Raw genomic sequence first — 27,782 nt, 5'->3', positions numbered from 1 at the left:
CCCTCCCTCCCTCCCTCCATCCATCCCCTCCAAGTGCCTCTCGCATCCTCCCGTCTGGCGCTCACAAGTCAGAGCGTGTTGGGAAGTGCACGCCGACCGCCGAGCTCGCCGCGTGCCGGCTTCCTCAAAGTGCCCCGCCGTCGAGCGCCAACCGGGAGCTTACGGGGGTCGCCGAGAACGGCGCTCCCGTCGCGCCCATCCGCCGCCGCCCCACCCCGGGATCCTCCGGGGGTCCCCTTTCCTCGGCGACAGGCTCCCCACACCAAGCGGTCACCATTTCCGCCCCGGGGAGACCCACGCTGGCCGCTCAGCCCCTTCCCCGACTCAGCATCGGGAGGAAGACCCTGGTGGCGGCCGCCGTGGGGGTGATGCTGGTCCTGGTCCTGGTGGTGCTCATCCCCGTGCTGGTCAGCTCCGTGGGCACCGACCCGGGCCACTACGAGATGTTGGGCACCTGCCGGATGGTGTGCGACCCCTACCTGAACAAGGGCACCCCCAGCGGCAGCACCACTTCCACGGGCCTGCAAGGCGAGGCCGAGGCGCTGAGCGACCGCGGCGACGTGGCGCCGCCGTCCACGCTGCTGCAGGGCCCGCAGGGGAAGCCCGGCAGGCCCGGGAAGCCGGGCCCGCCGGGGCCGCCGGGCGAACCGGGGCCGCCGGGCCCGGCGGGGCCCCCGGGCGATCGGGGCGACCGGACCGACCAGGGCAAGACGGGGATTTTGGGCCTGGGCGGGAACGGAGCTATCAGCACGGCCACCTACAGCACGGTGCCCCGGGTGGCCTTCTACGCCGGCCTGAAGAACCCGCACGAGGGCTACGAGATCCTCAAGTTCGACGACGTGGTCACCAATCTGGGTAATAACTACGACGGCATCGCCGGCAAGTTTGTCTGCAGCATTCCGGGCACCTACTTCTTCATCTATCACGTGCTGATGAGAGGAGGAGACGGCACCAGCATGTGGGCCGACCTCTGCAAGAACGGACAGGTGAGTCCTACCAAGGAAAAACCCACCCATCAGAATTTGGCCTCAACCGGCATCCGCCGCTAAATCGCGCATCGTGAAATGATGACATTTACTCACAATATTGATATATTCGTCTTTTAGATAGCCGCTGCCTCCGAAAAAATGATGCCCAAATTTTGATAAATTTTGTCCAAATTAAGGCAAGTTATGGAAATATCATTGAATTTGGCCCGCATAAGAATCTTAAATTCAGCCTACACTCTGTTGCATTCCTCAGATTTAACACTAGATGGAGTTAGTCACTGAAACAGTGATTCCAATTGTAGGAAACTGAAGAAATTGAGTATTTTGTTCCCAGTATTTAAACTAAGTAAAGTTGGTGGTGATTTTCTTCACTTTTTTAGGGTCGAAAATGTCTCTTAGTCTTACAATTTCTTTCACTGGTGTAAATTTAAAAATAAATATTACTGCTTGCAAGCAACATTAACATTTGTAATCGCTATGAATGGCATATAGTCCATAATTGACTTCCAAAGATTATTTTTTCATGTTTTAAATGCAAAAAATGACAATATACATTATATCTCATGATTTGTGTTGATGCTTGTCGCCCTTAACTCATTCACTGCCATCAAATCTTTATCAACTGGGAAACTGGATTCAGCCAATGAAATATTACTACAAAAAAAATGTGTATACGTATCGTTTAAAATTAAAAACCTGATTTCTTTATTTTACCAACTCCAATCCACTCCAACAAACGACAGTAAAAGGACCCCAAATTGTCTCAGTTTGGACACCCCCGCCTTAAGTATCAACATCGTCCAAAACCATTTTTTTCCAATTTAAACCAAGAAAAGCCACAAAATGTACTTCATCCAGCGAGTGCAGGTGTACCTAATAAAGCGGCCCTACGAGAGTCTAATTGCACCGGTCGCATGCAGAGCGCACATCTGTGGTCATAAAATGTGTTGACTGGTCGCAAAGCAAAGCGCGTCCCCCTCGTCGGCGAATGATGCGCCCTGACATCGTCAAGCGAGTCCGCCGTAGCCCACTCGCACCTTTCTTCCCTTCCTTTGTGATTTTCATTTAGAATGATTAGCAGCCGGTTATTTTTGGCTCACACGTCGGCAAAAAAAATGAACGCAGAAGCTGGAAAAACAACAGCGCAAAGGCAAAACTCATTTTTTTTTAAAGTAGCGAACGTGTTGAAAATGGCGTCCGGCGTCCATGCATTATTTTTACGAGGCGTTAATTTGATTTGAGGGGTCGTCTGGGGTCACTGATGTACGTGTTTGTCACGCCGTTTGCACTTTGTCAAGGCCGCTGTCATAAAATGTGGCTGCACACATTAAAAAAATAATTTAAAAAAGGTAGACGTGGTGACACTTGAGATAAATCTGCAAAGACAGCAACTTTTGGACACAAACGTGGCAAATAACGGGACGACTTTTTTCCTCAACTGGATTCGAAATAATTCTGAGATATTTGACACATTTTGGTGTATAAAATTGCTCATTTGAAACACTCCACTTGGCTCACATTATACAAATGGATTATTCAATGACAGCCATTAAGTTAGCAGTCAGAAAAAAGATAATACTAGTCATTTTTTATCTGTGTAGTGAAACATTTAACTCATTGGCTGCCATGGACGGTGGCAATGGCAGACAATTAGTTCAATAGAATTCAAAAAGAGTAATTGGGGTATCCATATTCAGTTTGTATTTCAGTTTTTAGTCATTTTAATTCTACCCAAGTTGTTTTATTAACATTTTATGCCTTTATAATTGTACCCATTGCTTAAAAAGAACATAAACATTATATATATATATATATATCTATATCTATATATATCTATATATATATATATATATATATATATATATATATAAATAATGTTATCCTATACAAATCCCTACATATGTGAAAATCACGTAGTCAAAAATTGTATACAAACCGTCAATATTGTGGCCAAATGACGCACTATATTATCATTTTTAACTACCAAAAATGTGGTAAATGCATGCTCATACACACAATATATTTACACATCTACATCTACATACATTGCCAAGATCATTTTCCCCTGAACTGAATATCATTAATTAACAAATTATGTGGAAATCACCTAGTCAAAAATTGTATACAAAACGTCAATATTGTGGCCAAATGACGCATTATATCATCATTTTTAACTACCAAAAATGCGGTAAATGCATGCTCATACACACAATATATTTACATATCTACATCTACATACATTCATTTTCCCCTGAACTGAATATCATTAATTAACAATAACACTAGTCTCAAAAATGAGGTTCCCTTGGCTAATCCGAGTATCAAATCTAATCCAACTTCATCAAGTGTTTCATCACCTAAGCTTCACTTTTTAGCATCAACGCACACACCGACTAAATCCAATCTTCATTTCCAGTAAATTGTCCACCCGCAAAGAACAGACAATTTTAATAATTGGCAAAACAACTGGAAAATCCCAACGCTTGCTTTGCAAGGCCCAATTCTTCTTCTAATTCCAAGTGGCATATGCAAATGACGGACAACAACCAACTCGAACACAGTTACGAGAAAGCGGGAGGGTGCCGAGGTCTCGAGATTGGAGCCCAGTTAACGGCAGCCATCGACACACACACAAACACCCGCACACTGGATCATCAAGAAAGCCAGGTCGAGAAGACGCACAAGCACCCTCGTCAAGTTCACGACGCGGCCGCGGAACGTCTCACTCTGCCGTCATTTCTTTTTTTTTGCGGTTTACGGCCCGGGTGTAAATGCGTTGATGTATAATCAGGGAGGGAGAACATATGTTGGAGTTAAGACGCCTTCTGTCGCCGCCTCATTGTGCACCCCCAAAAGGCGGGGGTGTGGAAGCACTTAAAATATACCCACACACACACCCACACACACACAGTGCAAGCATCTCCAGAGGCTCCCAAAATGTTTAGAAAGTAGAAAGTGTTTGTCTTTGTCTGTCTTTTCACTCTTAACTCATTGATGGTGATAGACAAACTAGATTTGCTAGATTTTTTTTAAAACTAAAGAGTCATTTTAGCATGCTATTACCACTCAAAGTAAAGAAAGATTTGAACTTGAAGTGATAAATGAACTTTGTCTGTCACTGATGGCAATAGCTGTCCAATCCATGGTAGCAGCGATGGAAATTTGGTTGTTTAGAGGTCACCGTTTCAGTTGTTTCGTGACCCAAAAGACGGAATTTCACCTAAAAATGATTATGGTGCGTTTCCGAATAAACTATCACCTCAAAGAGTTTCGGTCGAAGGTTTGAATGCTGCTCTTGTGTTTTCAACGAGAGCAATCTGGACTTATTACAAGTAGGAAAGAGTTGACAATACAGTGGTACCTCGAGATATAAGTGCCCCAACATACGAGCAATCTGAGATACGAGTAAAAGTTTGAGCAAATATATATCTTGAGATATGAGACACATTTTGATATACGAGCAAACAGAGGACGCTAGAGACTGCTTATAAGATCATCATGGCCACTGTCTTTCCCGTCACAACTCCCTCGTGTAATATCTCTACGAGCACTGGGTGGAGCCTAGCATTTTTTCAGTGTTTTTTTTCCTCGTTAGTCAGTGCGAATGGCGGAGCTTGTTCGCTAATACGAGAGGAGTATATACTACTTCTCGTTGGCAAGTGGTCGTGCGTTATCCTTTTGTGAGGACATTTGTGTGCATCATTTTGGGAACATTTTGAAGGGAAGCAAGAGCAAACAACCCTCGATAGGTTGCATCTGAAAGTCAGGGTGGAGGCGGGGCCAATAGAGCCATGAAAGGTATCAAAATGTCAAACAAAATTAGAATTAATTTTTGTGTAAACTTAGATTAAATTTATTTTTGAGTGCGTCTGCATCGTAATCCAAGTTCAATTAAATTTGTTTATGTTATGTTACGAGCGAGTTGCCGTGCCGGAACGAATTAAGCTCGTATGTCGAGGTACCACTGTAATGTCGTCTTTCAAAAGCTTTCGCCGTTTTAGAGATATGAATTGCTTGCCGGGACAGTGGGGGATTGCTGTCAATTATGCATAAATTATAGAAACAAAGGTCAAAGTTTGGAATGAATAAAGGATGAGTGTTAAGGACACCTGCTCACCTTCTCATATTTTATGCTATTTGAGCTCTTCAAATTTGACGTGGTCAAAAAGTCATATATTCCTAAAAACGTACTGCTGCCGCTAAAGACATGAACACAATGACAAAAATGATGGATAATGAAGACCAAAAAACAAAAATATCACTCTTTATAAGCACGATTTAAAAATAAACTGTCACTTAAGGTTTTTTTTTTATCATCATAATTCAGATTCCCATCATAAGCATAGCGAAAATGCAAAAAAATAGAGTTAACACTTTATAGGCAACTCATTTAACTATTTGGCTGCCGTTTACACCGTAAAAGTGTTAGGCCACAATAACTAATGGAGTTAGTCAGGGAATATTTTTTTGTGGGGAGGCTCTCCTGCGCCCCCACGTAGACGGCGCCCTGGGCGGTCGTCTGCATTGCCTATAGCAAAAATCGGCCCTGCCGTAAGGCTTTTTTTTATCCTATCTTGGCCACAATGGCTCAACGGGTCGGGCTTGCCCTGCAGTGCTGTTTCACCCCAGCAAAATGTGCTCCGGTCCCAGTCCTCCACAGGGGACGGCTGTTCTTTCCACGCCGTGTCGAACACCGACAACCACCTTCAAAAGCTTACTTTCAGCCGCCCGAGAAGCGCCAGCGAGCGAGCGAGCGAGTAGCATCCCCGGAACTTGTCTCTAGCTCCCTCGGAGATAAATAAATCTATTTTCATCTTAGGCAATTTCTTTGGGCTCCCCTGGCGCCCGTTCCTTGACTCTGAACCTTCTCACCGATCCTAAATCGATGCTCTGCTTTGGCTTGGGGGGGAGAAGAAGAAAAAATGTCTGGGAGAGAGCCAGTCGGAAACAGGGGTGTCCAAAAGACGGGATGTGGGCCACCGGTGGATCGCTACAGTTTTTCTTGGCGCGCGGCAAATTAGGAAAATGATACGAAAACATTGATTCGAACTGCTTTCTTAGAAGACTTTTTTTTTTACATTTTTTAATCATTTGCATTTCCCTTTAAAATGGAAATACAGTATATATTTTAAGAAATATGTTTTAAATTATGATAAAATATGAGAGAAAAATAGGATATATTCAGCTACATTTATTTATTAGATTTAAAAAAATACTATTTCGACAAAAAATTGAAAATTTACGTTGAATTTTCATTTAAAAGTCAATAAATATATTTTTTTTAAATTTATATCAATAAAATACAAGTGAAAAAACAGGAAATATTTTGGCACATTATAAAAAATTTAAAAATGCTTTTTTGACCAAAAAAATGAAAAAATTATGTTACATTTTCATTTAAAATGGAAAGACAGTAAATATATTTTAAGAAATATTTTAAACATTTACATCAATAAAATACAAGTGAAAAATCAGGAAATATTCTGTTACATTAACTTATTTGATTTTAAAAAATGCTATTTTGACAAAAGAACGGAAAAAAATAATTGGATTTTTCATTTAAAATGGAAAGACAGTAAATATATTTTAAGAAATATTTTTAACATTTCCTTTAATAAAATATGAGTGGAAAAACAGCACATATTTTGTTATAATTATTTAATATATTTTTTCAAACATTATTTTGACCCAAAAAAAAGTTTTTTTGCATTAAAATTATTCTTTAATTTATTTTTTAAAACTTAAAAAAAGCGGTGACGGGCCGAATGTGGCCCCCGGGCTGCCACTTGGACACCTGTGACTTCCATCTCAACCAAGTGTCTCCAAACTCCACCCCAAAAGACTCCAACAATCCTTCGATTCTCCCAAAAGCTGCCCCGGACCAAAAACTTTGGACACCCCTTTCCGTAAAAAGAAAGGCCAAGCGCTCCTCCTCAATTTAGCGCTAATTAAACGGCGCGCGAGCACGATTCCGAAAGTATTGGCGCTTCCACCTCTCCAACCTCCAGCCTTAATATTGTCATTAATCCAGCAAAACACTTTTGGACTTAATTAAAAGCAACAACTGGAGCGCCGGCCCCTCCAGAGGGTCGTAGTGAATAATCACTGTCTCCTCCTTTAATAAGCTTCAACGTCCTTCGTGCACATGGCGCTTCCCTGGCAATTATCACCCTCCTGCACCCCGCGCGCGCGCGCAAATACTCCAACTGTCCTCCATCTCTCCTTTGCAGGAGCTCGGCTCGCCAAGAAAAAAAATGGAAGCTAATCTCTATTTTAGGGATGCAGATATCCATGATTGAAATAATCGGTTAATCTATGCCAGGGGTGGCGAAAACGTGGCTCTCCAGCCGCATGCGGCTGCTGGCCAAAATGAATGCGGCGGCTCTTTGCTTCCGAATTTATTTTGTATAGAATTTTGCCTCGTTTCATGTTTCTCTTATTTTTATACTCTCTTAAAACACACTCAAATTCATCAGGGCTCATTAAAAAAAAGATAAATTACCGTAAAACCTCTATTTCAACGGCATGGCGTTTTATTTTTCAAACTTTCCCCCGTAGTGACGTTAAATTTGAGGTGCCGTTCAATTAGAGGTGCCGTTCAATTAGAGGTGCGGTTCAATTAGAGGGTGCCGTTCTATTTTTCAATTCTTCCACCAAGGTGCCGTTTTATTAGAGGTGCCGCTCAAATAGAGGTTTTACGGTAATTTATCTTTTTTTTTGATGGGCCCTGATGAATTTACAAATAATTTGGCAGATTAGATTTTTTTTATGATGCTCCCGACGCTAATTGTGACTACGGTAATCCCTCGAATATCACGTTTAATGTAGAAAAATAGCAAAAGAAGGTCATCCCTATGATAACTACCTTTTTTCAGTGCTAAATTCTAGTCGCAAGAGTGGATTCCGCTTACGAGTTTCAGCGTGGATTTTCACATTTAAATATTTAAGTGATTAATAGCAGAAAAAAAATCTTAAAGAGGTGAATTTGCAATAAGTGAAGTCGCAATAATCGAGGGAAGACTATCAGTTTCAAATTTTGCCTCTGTTTAACTTGTTTGCCACCCCTGATTTATGTGAATGGTTGTCTGTCTTTAAATGGGCCTGGCGACCAATCTCGGGTGTTGTGTAGTGGCGCTTCCTGTAAATTCTAAAAAGTTGTTAGAACAGTAGGAAGGTTGTTGACTTGTTTCTTTAATTTGAGTGCTAGGAGTGGAAATTTGACAACGTTAGTGTGGCTAATGTTATGAATACGAATGTGTTCATTAATATGTGCTGTCCCTTATTTAATAAATCAAACTCAAAACGCAAAAAAAGCTTATTTTTTAAAGCAACTGTTGTGTTTCTTCCATCACTCTCAGTGGCAGCCATTGAGTTCTAGTTCGCTTCATTTAACAAAAGGGACAATACATATTAATGTAAATATGTAAGATTCTAGCCCAAAGCTAATTTCCATCTCTGGTACATAATAGTAAATAGGTCTAGGCAGTGTTGCCATAGCAATGTTATCATTTATGAAATAACATTGAAGCCATTAGAAAAGTGAGTGCGGTCCTTAGTTTTGCAAATTAGGAAAATTTGTTGTTGTTGCATTTGCCACTTATGTCATTTTAATACACAAAAAAAAAGTCATTTTAATACGCTAAAATGTTACGTTATTGAGCTAGCCAGACAGAAAACAAGACAATTTTAAACTAACTAGCCGAGCCATCGTTTGTAAATATGAAAAAAAATCCAATTTATTTTAACAATCACTCACAAGGGCAGCCCAAAAAGTTTTTGGTGTAATATTAATAAAGCTATTCAAAAGGTAGGAAGCTTGTTGACCAGTTTCCTTATTTCAACTATTATTGTCAAAATTATTGTGTGGAAAAAGCTAATTTTTAGAGCAAACTTATCGCCGTCAATGGCAGCTAACGAGTCAAATGATGATGCCTTCAGGGACCCCTTTTTTTATCCTTCTTTGTTGTGCGTTCAGGTGAGATTGAAATGTAAAACGCCGCCTGGGTACTAAAACGCCGGCACCATCTGGATACGGGTGGTCGTCGTCCGCTTTCGCCGCCAAGCGAAATTGCATCGCATTCTTTTCCCGTTTTGGGGCGCCGTCAAATCTTGATTGATTTTAGCATTCCGTCAAGGTTCGAAACGGCTATTCTCGGTGTTGCCCAGCACTGAGAGGCCTCTGTTGGCGAGCGCTCGCCGTGACAGGACGCCGTTGTTTGAAACGGGCGCAATGGGCGGGCTCGCTCGGGAGAGCCAGTGACTGAGCCTCAGTATTTTTTCTATCTACCGCATTTCTTTCCCCGCGGAGCCGCTCGTTTCGCCGTCGGGCCACGCGACGCGGCGGCGGGGGCGGACCTTTGGCCGGGATCCGCCGCGTAATTGGACGTCGGAGCTGACGCTCCGCCAAGTGGAACATTAGAGCGGGCGGCCTAATTAGCTGCGAGAGGTATTAAATGAAGATTGTCAGGAAATACCACACGGAGTGGAAATGTCAGGATGGCCAAGTTGGAAATACGGAAGCAGCAAAAGCATTCGCGCAATCGTTGCTGCGGAATGGAAATTAAGACCTGCAAAATACGGGTTCTTGGTGGACTAAAATCTTGCTAGATCAGCCTTTCCCAACCAAGGTACCGGCTGAAAATCTCATTTAAAACTATATCATCTATATTAACCATATAAAGTCGTCGTTCCCATCAAAGTTTTATCAACAGGAATCATAAAAACCCCAAAAACTATTCCAAAATCTTCCAAAATGACCTAAAAGTGGATGTCTACAGACCGCGAACAACTTCCGGTTCACGTCATGTAAAAATAAGTAATGTAATGTTTTTAATGTCAGTTTGTTATAGATCTAGAACAAATTTAATTTAAAAACAACACAATGAAAAAAAAATGGGATTAAAAAAGTGCAATTACTGATTTAAAAAAGGGAAAAACAGGAAATATTCCGTATACATCTATAAACTTCATTTGAATTTGATCATAAAACAGAAATTGGGCACTCGTGATTTACTTTTTTGGGCCAAACAAAATGATTCGGCGGGCCAGATTTGGCCCCCGGGCCGCCACTTTGACACCTGTGAACTAAACCCTTTAAAACTTTTTGGGAGATTCCGTAACTTGGATCATTTTCGTAACTTGAGTCATCCATTTGCATATAAAAAAAAATCGTAACCTGAAACTCACACAAATTACCGATTCGCGCAAAATGACTCGTTGGGTCGCCGTAAATTGGGAACGAAAAAGTCTCAAAAGTCAGACACGAAGCCCAAAAATTCCCAAGTTGGCACTGAAGGCAGAATACGAGTCCAGTGGTGTATACGTATGCGCATTAAGAGTAAAAGCTAAAAGAGGACGGTCTCCCGTGGCCACGTGAGTCAAGGATGCGAGTGCGTTGACTCACAAGGTTCCTTCATTCTAATGAGGGCCATACGGCAGATAGACAAGTGGCCCCCGGCCCCTCTTATGCAAACATCCCTCTCGCCAGGGCTCCCCACGCCCCTGACATTTAGCCGCCCTCCTACGAATCCCGTCGTCAGCGATAGCCGCAATTATCATCTCCTTCCTGGCCGGGGAGGAGGAGGCCAGTCAGTGGCGTTCCATGACTCACGAGTCAGCGCGGTTGGCCAAAAAACGCAGGATATTGTAAAAGAAAAGACGTTACTTTACTTCACATTTGATCGTTTTTGTTTTGGAGAATTGACAAATTTGACCTTTATTTATTTTTGGATTATTAGTTGGTATGCAGGATTTTTGGAAATGATGAATATGCAACACAAATAGTAAAATATAGCTTAAAAACAGATTGGAGAAATTAAATCCTAAATTATGATTGTTGATTGCAACCTAAAAAAAAGATTGGAGCATTATAACGCTGAAATTCATTCATTTCCTTTTGAAAATGTAATTTTATCAATTTAGGAGGGGATCAGTTGAAACAAAATAAATAAAAAATAAACCATGAGTAGTACAAATTATAAACAATGGACAGCAACAGACGTCCAATCCACTTCAACTAAAAAGGAGATCTTTCAATTCCTTCCATCCAAAATGGATTGGACGTCAATTACCGTCAATACGTAATTTAAATATGAACATTCCTCTTTTGCTAACTAGGTTAAAGTTAAAGTAATGCTAAATTTTGAACAAATGTCCACTCTAGAGACTAAAATGGAATTACAAGTACTATATTTGCATTTCTTTGAAAAAGAACACGGATTAAACCTCGCTTTAACTCTAAAGTACTTCAAGATTTTCAGAGTAAAACCCATCTTTCTCTTAACCCTATAAATCCCACATATTTTTACATTAAAAAGCCGGCAAAAAGGCATTTTATCGAAGTCTATTGTCACTGTTTTGGTAAGAACAAGAATTGTAGGAAGTCGATGCTCGTGTGGGGAATATTTTTTCACGCAGGAAGTGCAACGTTGGCGGGTTAATAAAGAAGAAGTTGCGTCTGTGAAGACAAAGGTCGACTTGGACTGTTTTTAGACTCCGCAGAGAGCCACCTTTGCGCTTTGAGTGCGAGCGCTTCAGGCGGACGCTACGGTTGCCTTAATTAAGTGATGAGTCAGATGTGGCGGGCGAGGCTCCAGCCGGTTTGGACCGGACGGGGGTCAACGTTCAAAGTTGCGGGAGCCTCTCCCGCCCCGGCGGACTAACGAACCGAACCGGCGCAAACGGCGGCGCTCGTGGTCTTTCAAGCTGAGACCAGACAGACGGCAAAAAACTGAATTCCTGTCCTGCCCGGCCCGGCCGGAGACAGATGGCAAATCTCCCCTTAACGCCTTGTCATGTTTTCAATCAGGCCTCCTCTGACCAATAAGGAAAGAGATGTTCGGGGGGCGGCGATCCACACGTTTGGAATTTGTTGGGTTCTGAGATTGGCCGGAAAAATGCCCAGGCGGCTCGTTAGGAACCAAAGAATGTCGGGAGATATTTATTTGTGGGAATTGCAGAGATTCAATGCGAAACGCGGGTTGCAAATTGCAGACCTCCGCCAGGGACAAAACCGCATCCGTTTTCAATAGTGGTTTTCCTCGTGGGGTTTGCAGGTGAGCTAACGCTGACATAATGTGGCCAAATGCAGCAAAACCGGAATAATTCACTTATTGACAAGTCAAGAAGGACTTCCGTGAACAATTGCGATATTTTCAGACCATGAGCCATAAATAGTTTCTCCCATTTTTGATTATGTATGCGATTGATTGCTAAGCCAAACGCCGCGCATTGATTTTGATTTAACCAGACGCCAAGAATGCTAACTTTAATCAATAAGGGAAAAAAAAGAGAAGCTCTAATGATGATTTTCAAAATTGTCTTTTTGAAGCTAGCTGAGAGGCCGGACGTCAGATCTGATTGGCTGGCGGGCGTCGTACGCTATAGTTTTAATATCTTGATTTTATTATGTAGAAACAGACGTGTTATTATGGATTAGCATGTTACCAAAAAAAAAATTCCCCTTTATAATCCAGTTTGGCTAATGAACTGCATTTAAATACGACATAAAATAATTCTGGACAAAATTTTCAGCAACACTAATATAATATTCTCACGATTCAATGACATAAGACGCTCATTATCATGACATGACACCTGTCATGATCATGAATGAATGATTATGAGTTATAATAATAATATGCCATTAGCGTCCTAACCCAAAGACATTTGCAAAACGTTTCAACTTTTGGCCCCGTTAAAATATGCTCCGCCCCCGATAAATTTTTTTCCGCTAAAATGCCGAACAAACTGCAAAAACGTCCCAACCCACAAACAAGCGTAAAAAAATGCACGGTGAACTTTGACCTTTCCATTCGGGCCTGGCGCCGGGCAAATATTCAATCAAAGCCATCACGTTGACGGATGCGAGCCGGTCAGCGACAACCACGTTTGCCGGCCTGCCGTCTCACGCCGCATTTGCCGCGTGAAGAACGTGCCGGCCACGCTTCATCCCGCTCGGAAGCTCGTTAACAAGAATGATCGTTATTCTCGAGAACAACATTTATGCATTGGTGCGCGATGAAAAGCTGCAGAGCGCATAAATAAAACTAAATATACACGAGACCGTCAGCAGGGAAAACAACAAGTGGGGGAGGCGCTTTTAGAATCCCTATTTTAAGGCTATTTAGGGATTTTTGTTCATCTATCGATGCTGGTGAGGCACAACAATTCCATGCCCGTCCGCTAGATGCTAGATGGCGAAAGCAATGAACTACCTGTTAGGATGTGACCGCAGGGGCAGATTTATTATTTTCGTGGGAGTTTTCTTTGGTGACATTTTTGAGATGGTGTAAATTATGCTGTCTGGTTCAGTGAGAGTTGAAAAAAAAAATAGAACTTGACTAAATTTTGGTTTAGTTGGAATTTTATATTGTCTGTCATTTTTACATTTGGGTGTTTTGAGCAGTAATTTTAGGTTTTCAAAATGCGGGGAATCGGTTTAGATGTACATATTATTTACATACATACACACAAATGTACATATGTGTATGTATGTATATGTATATTTACATATATGTATATGTATATATATGTATGTATATGTATATTTATATATATGTATGTATATGTATATTTATATATATGTATGTATATGTATATTTATATAGATGTATGTATATGTATATTTATATAGATGTATGTATATGTATATTTATATATATGTATGTATATGTATGTATATATTTGTATGTATATATATATATATATATATAAATATACATACATATAAATATACATATACATACATATATATAAATATACAGCAACACGCTTCTTTATTTATTTATTTCTATTTATTTATTTATGTCTAAAATGTCTTGCTGTGTCTGTATTCTCACCCTCTTGCTATTGTGACAATGAAATTTCCCGAATATGGGATGTATAAAGTTATCTAATTTAATATAATATAATAACTTGGATAAATTTGTGATTTTTGAATGACCTGATCTGGAAATTTGGGGAGAATTTGATGGGTAGTAAAGTGAGCCTTAGATGATATGTTTGATTATTTTGATTTTTGTTTAGTTTAAGCCTATTCCAATGTCTAGTACAATCTTTTAATGTAAATTTGAACAATTACCTTGATCATTTGTGAGTTTTCAATGGCGAAATGTGAAGACCTTTTTACAATTTAGGGTTATTTCGTGCATTTTTCTATTAGACTAATAACTGTAAATTTAAGACAATTGACATAATTGCTCATATTGTGATGTTTAGATGTTTTGATTAATCATTTACGATGTGTTTATCACACAAAAACGCTTGCAGGACATGAGTGTGATGCTTTTAAAAGTAGCAAAGTCGACATGAAATTGGATGGCCACATTTCAGAGGGTATCACCAAAAGTTGACCATTTTTGTACGGGCAAATCAAATGAACAATTAAAGATCTGCACTGCTAAAATCTGCGCGCAAAGCAAATATTTTCCCAAAGTCTCATCAAATTTTTAACTGACAAATCCTCCTGAGCCCTCCCAACAGGGGTGTCTTCCCATCATAAAAAAAAACAAAAAACGCTGTTGACTTTGCAAGTGGGGCGACTTTTGATTAATATGCGCTGGTCGCAGAAGTTGCCAGATCACGACCACGCGCTTCTGTTTGCGCAACGATATGAGCGCCGCTCGATTTAATCAGAGGGGTAAACAGTCGAGACAAAAAAAAGTAGGAGACGTATTTTGGTATATTGACGACAGCGCTACCTTGAGTAGAGGTGACTTTTTGCTTCGTCTTCTAAGTTTTCGCTACAAAAAGACATCCACAAATTCTTTCATACACTCAACATTGTGCTGCATACCTGTCAACGTATACGTTTTTCCCGTATTTTAGTTTTTTTTTTGTAAAACTGATCTGGTTTTACCCATTTGGGCTCTAATCCGGATCGTCTCGGTCACTGGTAGCATACGAAAACGTCATCGTCGACTGCTAACATTGATATGTGCATGCTAATTCCCCTTTTCACTATATAAATATAGCGTGTCAGCAAGCAATGTACCCAGATAGTCAAGCTGTCAGCGTCAGACAGCGACATCTACAGAATCTTGAATTTAGTGCATACTGATTGGCCACTTAGGGGAACATTTTAGACTTTTAAGTGCGCCCTATGTGTGTGGCATTGCATTTGTACATTTTTTTAAACGCTTAATTGAATTGCAATCATTAATAAGGGGAGCAATTGGCCGAGGTTGACAGGTATAGTATAGTATATGTTTTGGAGAAAATAATAGACCGGTCGCCAGTCAGTCCTAGGTCACACAGAGACACTCACAATCTCACCGCCACCGAGTGGGAATTGATCTGAAGCGTCCCGCACCAAACCACTGCATCACCGCGTCCAGAGATACACGAGTACATTGATATACGAATTCAGTCATGGAATTATGAATTATACAGCACATATCTACTCACATAAGGCACATTTAAGTCTCAAATTTTCTCCTAAGTGGACGAGGTGCCCAATCAATATGCAGTAAATTCAAGATTCTGTAGATGTCGCTGTATTGACAGATTGACTGTCTGGATACATTGCTTGCTGACATGCTATATTTATATAGTCGGCGAGTTTTGAATCACTTTCGTTTGTACGCTGGTGACGTAACGCAAATTTCATCGTTAAAGTCAAAATTTGCTTCAAAATACGACAAAAATAAACGACAAAAAAAGATGCTTTGCATGGTTTGTCCGCAACTGAAATGCAACTACGGATGTCAATATTGTGATTTATTTATAGGATTATTTTGACTAAAAATGTGTCACTAACATACCTCACCAGGTAAGGGAATACTATGAATAAATTTAACAAATGCACGCTTTCAACAATTTGATCCATTTGCAATAATGCACTTAAATAGATTGTGAGTTAATCTAACCGATTTTATAGTTAACATTGCGAGGTCCACACGACTTGGTTGCTAATGCAAAGTTTTTTTTAAACTAATAATGTGCTTTTTTCTCACATACAAGATTGTGCATTTTTTTTTCTTATGAAAAATGCTATCTTTTGCCATTTTTTTCTCATTTGTGCACGCTTCCCCCGCATCGTGTTGCCTCTCCCGAATCAGATCTGTCATCGGAACACGTAAATGCTTTTTAGCCAAGCGCTGCCAGAAATTTGGGGTCTTGGATTTTGTGACCCAGACGCACAAACCCTGGAGTGTTTTTTCACTCTCTGTCTTTTTTTGGCTTTCTTTCTTTCTTTTGAAGAGTCACGAGACTCAAGCGGAAGGTGAAAAATGAGATTTAAAAGAGCACATTTCCAACGTCTGGCAAAGGTCGAGAGGATCGTGCGGAATAACGGCGTTGGCCGGCTCGCCTTCCCTCGCATTTGTCAATACGCCTCCTCGGAAGCGGCTCGTTATCGCTCGTCCTCGGCTCCGAACGCGCTGATTTAAAGTCGCCGTTGGTCGTGGTGGGGATGCTTGATAATGAGCCGCGGGGAAAAACGGCGAATGCGAGAACGCCATCGATTTTGATGGGACCTCGCCGCTCCAACTAAGTGACTAATGGGCTGATTTAAGCAGCGGCGGTGGCGGCGGCAGCGGCGGGCGACTTACAGCCGGCTCGCTTTTGTTTGCCACTAGAAGAGCAAATAACGATCTTTTTCTTCCATTTTAACTTGCAATTGTTAGGCCACTAATAAATGAACTCCGACAAATACTGAAATACTCCGACTAAGCAACCAACGCACTAATTCTCAACACCAAACGTGTAGTTTGACGATTACAATAGCTTTATTTTGCTTGGAAAGATAAAAATAAATCATATATTTTACACTAGATGTCCAATTGTTAATATTGTGGCCTGTATTCCATGTATGTGGACGTTTTATATATATTTTTAATTAGCCAAAAATAGTCACTTGTCCTATCCGATAGAAGTTTTATTGATTGATGTAGTTGTTATCATTTATAAGTTAACTTATGTTTAGTGTGTACAGCAATTCAATAGTCAGTAATGCTTAAGGAAAATCTTGTCAACTTTAACGGTTATTTAATGACGGATACGTCAACTGGAAAATACATAGAAATGCATACGAATATAAAGTACGAATTAAATTAGCATTCCCCAAAATTCCCCCCCCCCAATTTGAACACCATTAAATTCTAAGGATGGTAATTATTAGTTTGATTAGAGACCAAGAACATACGTTAAAGTAACAAAAGCAGAGACCAATATGCGTCTATTAACATAATCAATTTTCAGATCAATATAAGCTACAAAAACAACATAACAGGCTCTCGGTGGTCAGACACCAAAAATAAACGCAAGTCGCAATTTTACTGTTAAATATGCATATGCCGCCTTAGTTTACAAAATCCTCCAACACAAAGCTCCTCCTCCACTGCAAGATTTTGCACACAAAAAAATCCAACACATATGTCAACAAGAGCTGGCTCTACAGGTGACTGTGTAGTTCCCTTGAAAAAAGAGTGCTAAGTTAGCCAGAGCACCTTCTTTCTTCATACATGAAACTCAACACTAATTAACATACGTCAACTCTGAACCTCTTGGCCAATCATCTTAAAGCCTGGCTGTTAGACGAACAAAATTGCGACCACAACTGCGCTACGTGTGTCATGGTTTATCTTCAACCTACACAAGGGACTAAAGATGGAAATTAGCCCTCTGCTACAACTTACATATTTACATATATATGTTCATTAACATGAATATCAATATGTTGATGAGTATGTGCTGTCCCTTATTAAATAAACCAAACTCAAACTTGAATACTGTTCACAGGCCCAGTCAAATTATAAAAAACATGCATCATATAGTCAGGGAATTACGGTAGTCTGCATCCTTCGACGAACAAACAAATTCAACCGCAAACTAACAACTGCAGTTTTCCACCACCGACCAATCGTTAACGATCCCGCCCATTCCTCCCAGGTTCGAGCCAGCGCCATCGCCCAAGACGCGGACCAGAACTACGACTACGCCTCCAACAGCGTCATCCTGCACCTGGACGCCGGCGACGAGGTCTACATCAAGTTGGATGGCGGCAAAGCCCACGGCGGCAACAACAACAAGTACAGCACCTTTTCGGGCTTCATCCTCTACGCGGACTGAACGCACGTCGTGAGAAAAGAAAAAAAAAGAATCAAACAAAGGAAGAAAAAAAAAAAAAAAAAAGACAGTACTGCTGGATTATGGGAAAAAAGTGGGGTGGAGAAGACGTGTCACCAAGGCCTTCTAACTCCTCCCCAGCCCCCCAAACCACCTCCTCCCCAAACCCCCACTTCATCTCTCCATCATCACGGAGAACCCTGCGCGTCCTCCGGGGAACACTGGCGTGGGGTCGGAGGTCGGGCGGCGTCCCTAGCATTGAAAGCGCCTCACTAATGGCATCTTTCTCCCCCAACCGCCCCCAACCACCTCACTAATGGCGTCTTTCTCCCCCAACCGCCTCACTAACGGTGTCTTTCTCCCCCAACAGCCCCAACCGCCTCACTAACGGCGCCTGTCTCCCCCAACCGCCTCACTAACGGCGCCTGTCTCCCCCAACCGCCTCACTAACGGCGCCTGTCTCCCCCAACCGCCTCACTAACGGCGTCTGTCTCCCCCAACCGCTTCACCAACGGCGTCTGTCTCCCCCAACCGCCTCACTAACGGCGTCTGTCTCCCCCAACCGCTTCACCAACGGCGTCTGTCTCCCCCAACCATCCCCCAACCGCCTCAATAACGCCATCTTTCTCCCCCAACCGCCTCACTAACGGCGTCTTTCTCCCCCTACCGCCCCCCCAACCGCTCCCCCACGCCACCTCCCTCCCCAGCCGACTTGACCAAACTCCGTAGTGTCGTTGCGTGCAATTTAAACCTTAGATTGTGCTTTTATTTGGTAGAGATGCATCATAATCTGCACTGATTGACAAAAATAATATATTTAAAAAAAATGATCGTCCCTTGTGAAGATATCCCCAAAAGATGTTGTTATGGAAGTGGCCGGTGACTCCGTGTTCATACGATAACAATCAGCACTGTTCCTCCCAAATGTATGGCCGAGTCTTATATATCGAGCGCACGCGAGACGCTGCCGTTTTTGGGGGTTCATCAAAGTGTCTTCTAGATGTTCTAGTTCTGCTTAGGTCCAGTTCCAGACGGGCGTGTTCGCGGCTAAAGAGCGACTGTCGTCCTCCGTTCATTAGCATTAACACGCGTGTTAATATTTACTCAACGCGGCGGCACGACCGGTCGCCCCGAGAGACGATCGGTCGGGCCGCCAGAACGTCTCCCGTGCTACAGCCAATGATCTTTAATTTCGCCAGCCCGCGATGAGATTGTGCACCACGTGTGAAGAGGAGAAGATAAAAAAAATTAAAAAGCTTGTAAATGAATTCTATGACATGTTTGTCGATCTTATCTTTTGGAATTGTTGAATACATTGAAATAATAAATGGGAATTTTTGGAGTGGATCGTCTCTCGGGAATTCTTGGGGAAATGGAGGGCGGGATTAATGGCGGTCCCGGAGGTAAATACAATTAATTTCATCAATTCAGTCTCATAGACGACGTCATCTGATGCTGTGTTATTAGATTAGATAAATGTATTCATCCCGTATTCGGGAAATTTCGTTGTCACAGTAGCAAGAGGGTGAGAATACAGACACAGCAAAATACATTTTAGACATAAATAAACAGGTAATAAATAAGTTAATAAATAAATAAGCGTGTTGCTGAAATATATATATATATATATACATATATATAAATACACACATACATACATATACATACATTTTTATAAATATACATATACATAGATGTATTATATTAATATTATTATATTAATTATATTTATTATTATATTAATATATATATAATGAAATAATATTAATGTGCAGAAGGAGGGTTGATGATTTGTTTTCTTAATTTAAGTGTATAATATTATTAAAATTACTGTGCGGTCATTGGGGAAAACAGTTCAGCATTTATAATTAATTAGTAATTAATCACCATCAGTGACAAATGAGTTAACAAATGAGTTAACGTTCATAATAATAAAACATTCCTAACACACGTTCCCCTAAATGCTCAATATTGCAACAGCAAAACAGTCCAATATTTAAAAAATTACGACCTTTTTTTGAAGATTGGAAGTTTATATTCAATTTTGAATCCCTTGAGAAAATTGTTATCAGTTCCAAATTTTAAATACTACATTTAAAAACAACAAAAACCAATATTTTTAGGAGGTAGATACAGTTGCAGTAAACAGGCATTTTTAAATGCCAGAACGGCTTCAGCTATTTTGATGGCAGGCAATAAAGTTTACAAGCAAATCGGTATTTAAATTGTGGTGTACACACAGATTTAGCTGGAAGAAGAAAAACTAAAATCTCCTGTATTTTGTCCTTCTGTTGTTGATATTCAAAGTCAAAGTGCAAAGAGGGAATAAAGCCCCCCTCCTCCCCACACACACAAGTCAATTCTAAAAATAGAACTCCAGTCTTTTTTTCTTAAAAAGTAGGTCCACATTCCAGAAAATAAAACACAGAAAGGAGCACCATAATTTTCTCACTTAAATTATAATACTGCTACAGTAAGCCCCCCCCCCACAATAACCATTTAAAATATGCCCCTCCCCTTCAATCCGCACCTATTACACTCTAATATTTGCTTGTATCCATGCTTCCAAAATCTGAAAATTATATTCCTGCATTGTGATTTGCATTTACGTATAGTATAAATCACTTTTTCTTTTTAAAAGAAATGAAATATGATTCTTTTTCAATGACAATGCAGAGAATATCCAAGCTCGTGGACGGATCACAATATGAGACGCCATTTTGAAAAATATTGATGTGATTGTTGTCATACTTTCAGAGATAAAGTAAATTAGCTCATATGCACAATAGTTTTTCCTGATTTGTCACTATTTACAAAAATCACAATAGCATAGGAATAACTTTAAAAATGAAAATGTAAAATTACAAATCATGCTTATCGTGCTTGGCTATATTTTGCAGGTATCCAACTTTCTAAACGATATAATTCATTAATATTTTTCATTATGTACCCCGAGTTTAGACCCGCTTACGACCGAGGAACGCGTTTACGAACATAAAAAAAAAATGCCTCTTGAAATGTTATGTTTAAAATCCCACTGCATCGCCGACCGATTCCCATAACGTGGCGCGAAAGATGCTATTTGACGCTAAGTGAGCGGCGCTGGATCTGCAAAGCAAAAAAGATTCGGCCCGTGGATAGACGCCCCTCAGAATTTAGCGGCGGACCCTCAAGGAAACGTGGCGGCCATCCCTCAAGCCGCCATGGCGGGCTCTCATCAAGAGAGGAGAAAGACGAGATGGAGCCAGATAGAAGACGAGAGCGATGGGCTCTGACAAAGACAGATGGAGAGAAGAGACAAAGCCACGGAGGGAATTACGAGGAATAGATGGCATCTGGGGGTGTAAGGAAGACGGACCGCTGCCCATTTGGGCCGGAAAGCGATGGGCGGGGGGTGGCCGACATTGGGGAGGTGGGCGGCGCCGGGCGTCAAGAGAAATTAGCCGGCGCCAGACTGGCAGGGCTCGGATTGGACGAGCGTCGAAGAGCGGACATTTTTGCCCAGTGCCGGGAATGGGAAGTGACATTGACTAGGCGGCGTTCGCCTTTTTAAAAAAACAACGGCGCCTCCATCGTTTGAAGCACATCTCTCAAAGTCCTGTCCAATCCTTTTTGGGCTAATTGCCAAGACTGTGGACGGAAAATTTGCATCGAAAAGGTACTTACGTGCAGACCTTAAAAGTGGAAATTGTCATCTTAAAAATAGGGCGAAGAGTCGAGTCAAAATTGTCAAATTGTCCGAATTGATCCGTTGCAGAGTCCCCTTAAAGTGCCGCTGTCAATTCCAGGTGGACTTGACGGAATTCGATGGATTGGACTTGAGATCACAGCCAAAACGGCTCGTCCTTTTGTTTGGAAAATAAAGCCAAAAAGCGCAAAAGACAGTTTTAATTCCAATTTTGCTCGGCGTAAAGCGACGTAAACAAAGGCGGGTTTCGTTTCATTGCAGTCTGCCTTGTTTTTTTTCTAAGAAATTCAATTGTTTTATTGGAAAAATGGTTTGTGGGAAATTGCTCCAAAACAAAAACGTCACTACGCTTCTAATCTGTCGAGTCGAGAGCCGAAAATGGACGATATTTAATATTCACTAGATCCGATGTTATCATGTTATGGCCTGCGGATTGAACTTTGACAGTAAAATCTTCCTTTACCTTAAAATTCAGAACTTACTTTCCCATCTGATCCACGTTCGAATTTGTATTCCGACTCATCTCATGATAACACCAACGAGTCTTGACTACCGGATCCGCACAGTTTTACCTTCTTACGCCATCGATTTCAACTTTGCCGAGTCAAACCGTTGCATAAATTATTTTTAATTTCACAGTTTCAATAGTTATGGATCTGTTTGAGTCTTGATCAATGAATTTTTAATACCCATTTGACAGTGGGACAGTTTTTGCTGTACCATTTGCGTTCAAATATCACTTCCTGAAAATGTCAACAAGGCGCCACATTAGCTTCAAAATTGTACGACAAAGCGGGATTCCCCAAATTTTCCTCAAAATGCGAGTAGGACAACTGGGAACTGTTTTAGTTTGTATTGTATTTAATAGTTATCAAGACAGGATTGGTTCCAAGCACGGGGCTTCCGTCCAAAAAGGTAACAAAGCCAATGAGTTAATGATGCGCACAATAGCAGCCGAGCAGAAGGGATAGGATGAGTCACAACGTGCCAATAATAAACTGGAAGTTTGTGCACAGATGAAGTAAATGCAGTTAAAAGTAATGTCCTTTTTTTTTCCTGAAGGTGTAAAACACCACTTGTGATAGTTGCGAGTGAAAATAAACTCTTTACAGATGCTCTGCGGGGGAATAAAACTGACAATCAATCCCAGGGGATGTAAATTGTCTTGTGTTTAAATATACAGACGCAACGGGTCGTAAATTGCGAGTCTTTTACATTTGAGATTATTGCATTTTGGACATCTGATGATGAGATGAGGTTATCAAAAAAAAATTGAGGTTAGCTCATTAAACAGAGTTGAAATTATCCTTCTTTTTGAGCATGTTGTTTGTTTTTAAGTTTTTAAAAAAATGCATTCCTCTGGGAAAGACCAAGATATGCAATTATCATACCTAGTACTACTACTACTATTACTATAGTTCGTATTAAACTCCAAAATACACGCGTACACAAAAAAAGGTCAGTGACAAAAGGTCGACAGGCATCTAAAAAAAACGAAAAACCCGAAGGCAACGGAGGCCGATGGCGGCGTGCCGTAAGAGAAGGGTCCGATTCTACAAAACAAAAGGCAGCCACTCGATTCCCGTGTCAAGGAGGATACAAAACAAGACTATCAAAAAGTACATCGAAAACCAGACAAAACACGCATCTCGCAAAGGGCAGGAGATTTCAAACTGACAACGGCAGCTTGCGAGGCAACATCACGGCACCCTTTCCTCGAATCGCCTACGTTGAAATCGGGTCGGGTACTCCGCCCACCGCAAAAACAAACAAACAGCAGCAGAAGGTGAATTGATATTTTTGAATAAAAAGCGTCCTGGAGATTCTACCACAGAAATCCGCCATCCTATAAGATGGCAACGACGCAACCCACAGAATCGCCAAGCATTTCTCCTCTGCTTCTCCCAACGACGGTGAGGCGAGGTAAAAAAAAAAACGGCACGCAATCATTGCGCCTTTTTTTTCTGGTTGCATTTAAGGGCTGAAAATATGATGTCATCGAAAAAATATCAAACCTTTTGCTTGTGGCATGATGTGGAACTACCACTTATGTCAGGGGGAGCTTGACGTACAACCCGCCAGGGGGTTCGATCAGGCCCGCGGGGGTTTTCTGCCTGACAGGCAGCTTGTAACTCATTCATACTGTATACTGATTTTTCGACAAGGAGCCTCAAAACCAGCTATTTTGAGTTGTGCGGGTACTACTGCTCAATTTCTTTATTATATTTGTTCATTCACTATCAAAACAGCGCCTTCAAATGGTAGCCAATGAGCTAATAACATACCTGTCAAGTTATAAGTTTTTCCCGTATTTTATACGATTTATGATCATTTCAAATTGTGTACGGGATTATTTTAATTACCGTATTTTCACGACTATAAGGCGCACTTAAAAGTCTTAAATTTTCTCCAAAATAGACAGGGCGTCTTATAAACCAATTTACTTTATATATGGAAAAAAAATTAAAATGTGTTATGGATGAACTCTTTCTGTCATTTATTAATACTTATCTAACACAAGCATATAATAGCAATGATAGTAGCTATTATTATTAACAAAACAGTGAAATAACAATTGATGTACACATTTGACCCTTCTTTTTTCAAATCAGTGTGTTTTTAAAATGTGTTATTCATTGAGGGTGCGCCTTATAATGCGGTGCGCCTTATAGTCGTGAAAATACGGTAGGGTTTTTTTTGTAAAACCGATCTGGTTTTACCCATTTCGGCTCTAATTAGGATCGTCTCGGTCACTGGTAGCCAATGTTCCCTCTAATTTTTAGTTTGTCTGGGCAGAAAGACAACCTCCCTGAGCACACTGAGTATCATCATTGCTCGCTATCGCGCATCGGCCTCACAGCAATTTTTTTTTTTTTTTTTTTAATTGGATTTTATTTTGTGCGCTCCATATGATTTGCTGTGCGCAGAGAAGACGAGAGTAGTGCGCAATTGCGCACGCGCGCAGCTTAGAGGGAACATTGCTGGTAGCAGACGAAAAGGTCATCGTCGACTGCTAACATTGATATGTGCATGTTCATTCCCCTTTTCACTATATAAATATAGCGCGCCAGCAAGCAATGTACCCAGACAGTCAAGCTGTCAGCGTCATACAGCGACATCTACAGAATCTTGAATTTAGTGCATACTGATTGGGCGCCCCGTGTACCTTGGAGAACATTTTAGACTTTTAAGTGCGCCCTATGTGAGTAAATATGTGCCGCATTGCATTTGTAAGTTTTTTTATCGAATCGCAATCACTAATAAGGGGAGCAATTGGCCGAGGTTGACAGGTATGTAATAAAAAAAACCTTAAAATGGCCCAAAACTAACAAAAAGTCACCTGGAAATGATCCAACATTTCCCAGAAGTGACCTATGAGTACCCTGAAATGGAAATGATGCAAAAAAACTGCCTGCGATTGACAATGATAGATGACCAATTCACTTAAATTAGCCCGTCTTTCAGTGCCATTGATGGCGGTAGACATCCAATCTATTTTGACTGGGAGGGTGGAATGAACCGAGTTGAACACCTCTGATCTTGGGAGAAATAACTATAAAATGGTCAAAAACAGTCAGCGGCGAGTGCCAAATTTGTTTGGCAAATTACAATTAGATGAGTGGGATCAATGTCATTTATCGTTCTGTCAGCGTTTCCCAGCAACTTTAAGGGTTTCTGAGCCAATCCGCAATTTGCAAGCCAGGAAGGTGACTTCCCATGTTTACCCGCAAATCGACCTCCTCGGATGGAGCCGTGGGAGGTATCGAGCTGGCGCCGCCGCCGCCACCGCCTAACTGATTCCAGACAGGCGTAGGAACGTATTTGCACGTAGCGTTGGCGAATGTCAAAGTTGACAGCAGATTGCGTCGGTGTCTCTTCGCGGGAAGACTCCGACGGGGTAGCTGGCGGCAAACGCTAATACGGACGGTGACATCTGCATGGTGACGACTAACCCTGACTCGCATCAAAATGGCTCGCAATCGGGTTCATTCAATGGTAGTCAGTGTACCTAAATACAATTCTCGCACAAGTGTCATGTCGGAACGCTCCAAATTTAGCTTTCTCGCTCCCGCTGCGTCCTGACGCCGAGTTCGTCACGCCTGCCTCGTCTCACCTGCTCCGGGCAGAGCCACCGCGGGAGGCGTGGAGGAGGCGTGGAGGAGGCTCCACCTGTGGTGCGATCGGCATTTTCAAAGTATGCAGGAGGGCACTTCGTCCTGCCAAATTAGGATGCAGTAATCCCTCGATGATCGGATTGGCGAAACGCTAAAAATATAGTTCACCGTCGTGGACGTGGCTAGGATGCTACGACCATGTTTCAATGCCTGTGATGGCGATAGGCGCCCAATTCGTGAGGACTGAATTATGGATATCAGGAATTCTAATTTAACTGCAAATTGTCCCAAAAATCTCGATTTTTTTTGTGCCTGACGTAGAAAAAGCAGATTCAATAACGTGATCAGAAATGGAGTACGATGACTTCATTTTACAAGATTGAAATCGGGCGAAAAAGATTGGATTTTTCAAATGTATTTTTCGAAGTACCGTATTTTCACGACTATAAGGCGCACTGCATTATAAGGCGCACCGTCAATGAATAACACATTTAAATTTTTTTCCATATATAAAACACATTGGATTATAAGGCACCCTGTCTATTTTGGAGAAAATTTAAAACTTTTAAGTGCGCCTTATAGTCGTGAAAATACGGTATTAATTCATCGTTTGATTGCTGCCTCTCACTACAATCAAATTGTCGATGTCAATGAATGATGACTTGAAAATATACATTTATATATCTATGTAGTCAATGGCATGATCATCAATGCCAGCCTTCCCATATCAAAAAAATGAATGCCTATTGCGGCCAATGGCAATGAACTAATTTTTTTGGAAGATTGTAATTCGGTAAAAACAAAAAAAAAAACATTTTTTTAAAGATTTTTTTTCTAGTTTGGGGCCTACGAAAAATAAAAATAAGATGTAAAATGGCTATTTTGTAAGAGGCAACAATTTTAAAAGATTGCATTGGAAGGAAAAATAGCATTCATTCATTCATCTTCAATTGCTTGCCATCCAATCACAGTCAGAAATCATACAGGGTGTCCCAAAAAAATGTATGCACATTAAAAATAATTGTAAACGTGGTGTTTAATTAGAATTTTATGATTTCAAGTCTGAGAATATTTACAAGTATCATTTTTTGTCTTTTCGTGCATTTTGACTACTTTATTTTAATTAATTGTAAATAGCTAATAAATATCCTTTTTGTGTTTACAATTATTTTTAGTGTGCATACATTTTTGGGGGATTTTGAAGTTGTTTTCAATGGCTACAATGCTACAAACGAAATAAGGCGGACGAGATTATTGCTCAAAAGAAAGCAGAAAAATGTACGTCTGGTGCTAAATTCCCAAAGTATGGCAACGGTATCGCCAGATCGGGTGACTCGGACTCAAACTTTGGCGCAAAACGACGGGGAAAACTCTCCGTTCCAGCCGTGGTTGGACCTGACATCGCAACGCAAGCAATCCACGCATGCGTGCGAGGCCCATATGCCGCCGTCTCACACAAGCACATTCACATGACCTCTGGAGACGTGCCAGTGCGAGAAGACAACTTCATTATTCTCCCGTCATGCCATATGTTCCCGTGACCTGCCATCCACTGGCACGCAGACAAACACGCACTTGAGATACTCCCATTAGACTCTTTTACACAGAGATCGACTATTACGATCATAAAAAGCAAATTCATCATAGTGGCAAATGGCTTGTTTACACAAAAGCGTCTACATTTGGACAGTAAAGTCTGTTACTCGAAATACTAGAAAATAGGAGATAGAAATCTACCTGAGACAATGGGCGTGGCTTATGAGGGGTCAAAGGAGGGGATTTACGGTCATAAAATTAAATGAAAACTAATGATAGAATTGTCAAATCAGAAAGAAAATGCTCTATTTTTAAGTTCACTCCCTGTTATTTTTCATTGTACTTAATATTAGTTTGCACATCTTTTATAGTGTATAGTTTGCGTAC

The 27,782-nt window shown here is 41.1% G+C and overlaps 2 protein-coding genes across 3 annotated transcripts in view; one reads left to right on the top strand and one right to left on the bottom strand.

Annotated features, from left to right (window-relative positions):
- The window catches only part of LOC144088027 (uncharacterized), a 162,465-nt gene that overhangs the window by 60,297 nt on the left and 74,386 nt on the right, over positions 1-27,782 (bottom strand). The window lies entirely within an intron of this gene.
- Positions 18-18,353, top strand: c1ql1l2 (complement component 1, q subcomponent-like 1-like 2). Its single transcript, XM_077618217.1, has 2 exons — positions 18-986; positions 17,880-18,353. Exons 1-2 carry the CDS (start codon positions 369-371, stop codon positions 18,057-18,059), a joined length of 798 nt encoding a protein of 265 aa, XP_077474343.1. The 5' UTR covers positions 18-368; the 3' UTR covers positions 18,060-18,353.

The sequence above is a fragment of the Stigmatopora argus genome, chromosome 14, assembly GCF_051989625.1.
Source record: "Stigmatopora argus isolate UIUO_Sarg chromosome 14, RoL_Sarg_1.0, whole genome shotgun sequence".
Taxonomy (NCBI): Eukaryota; Metazoa; Chordata; class Actinopteri; order Syngnathiformes; family Syngnathidae; genus Stigmatopora; species Stigmatopora argus.
This window is presented reverse-complemented; position numbering and strand designations above follow the sequence as displayed.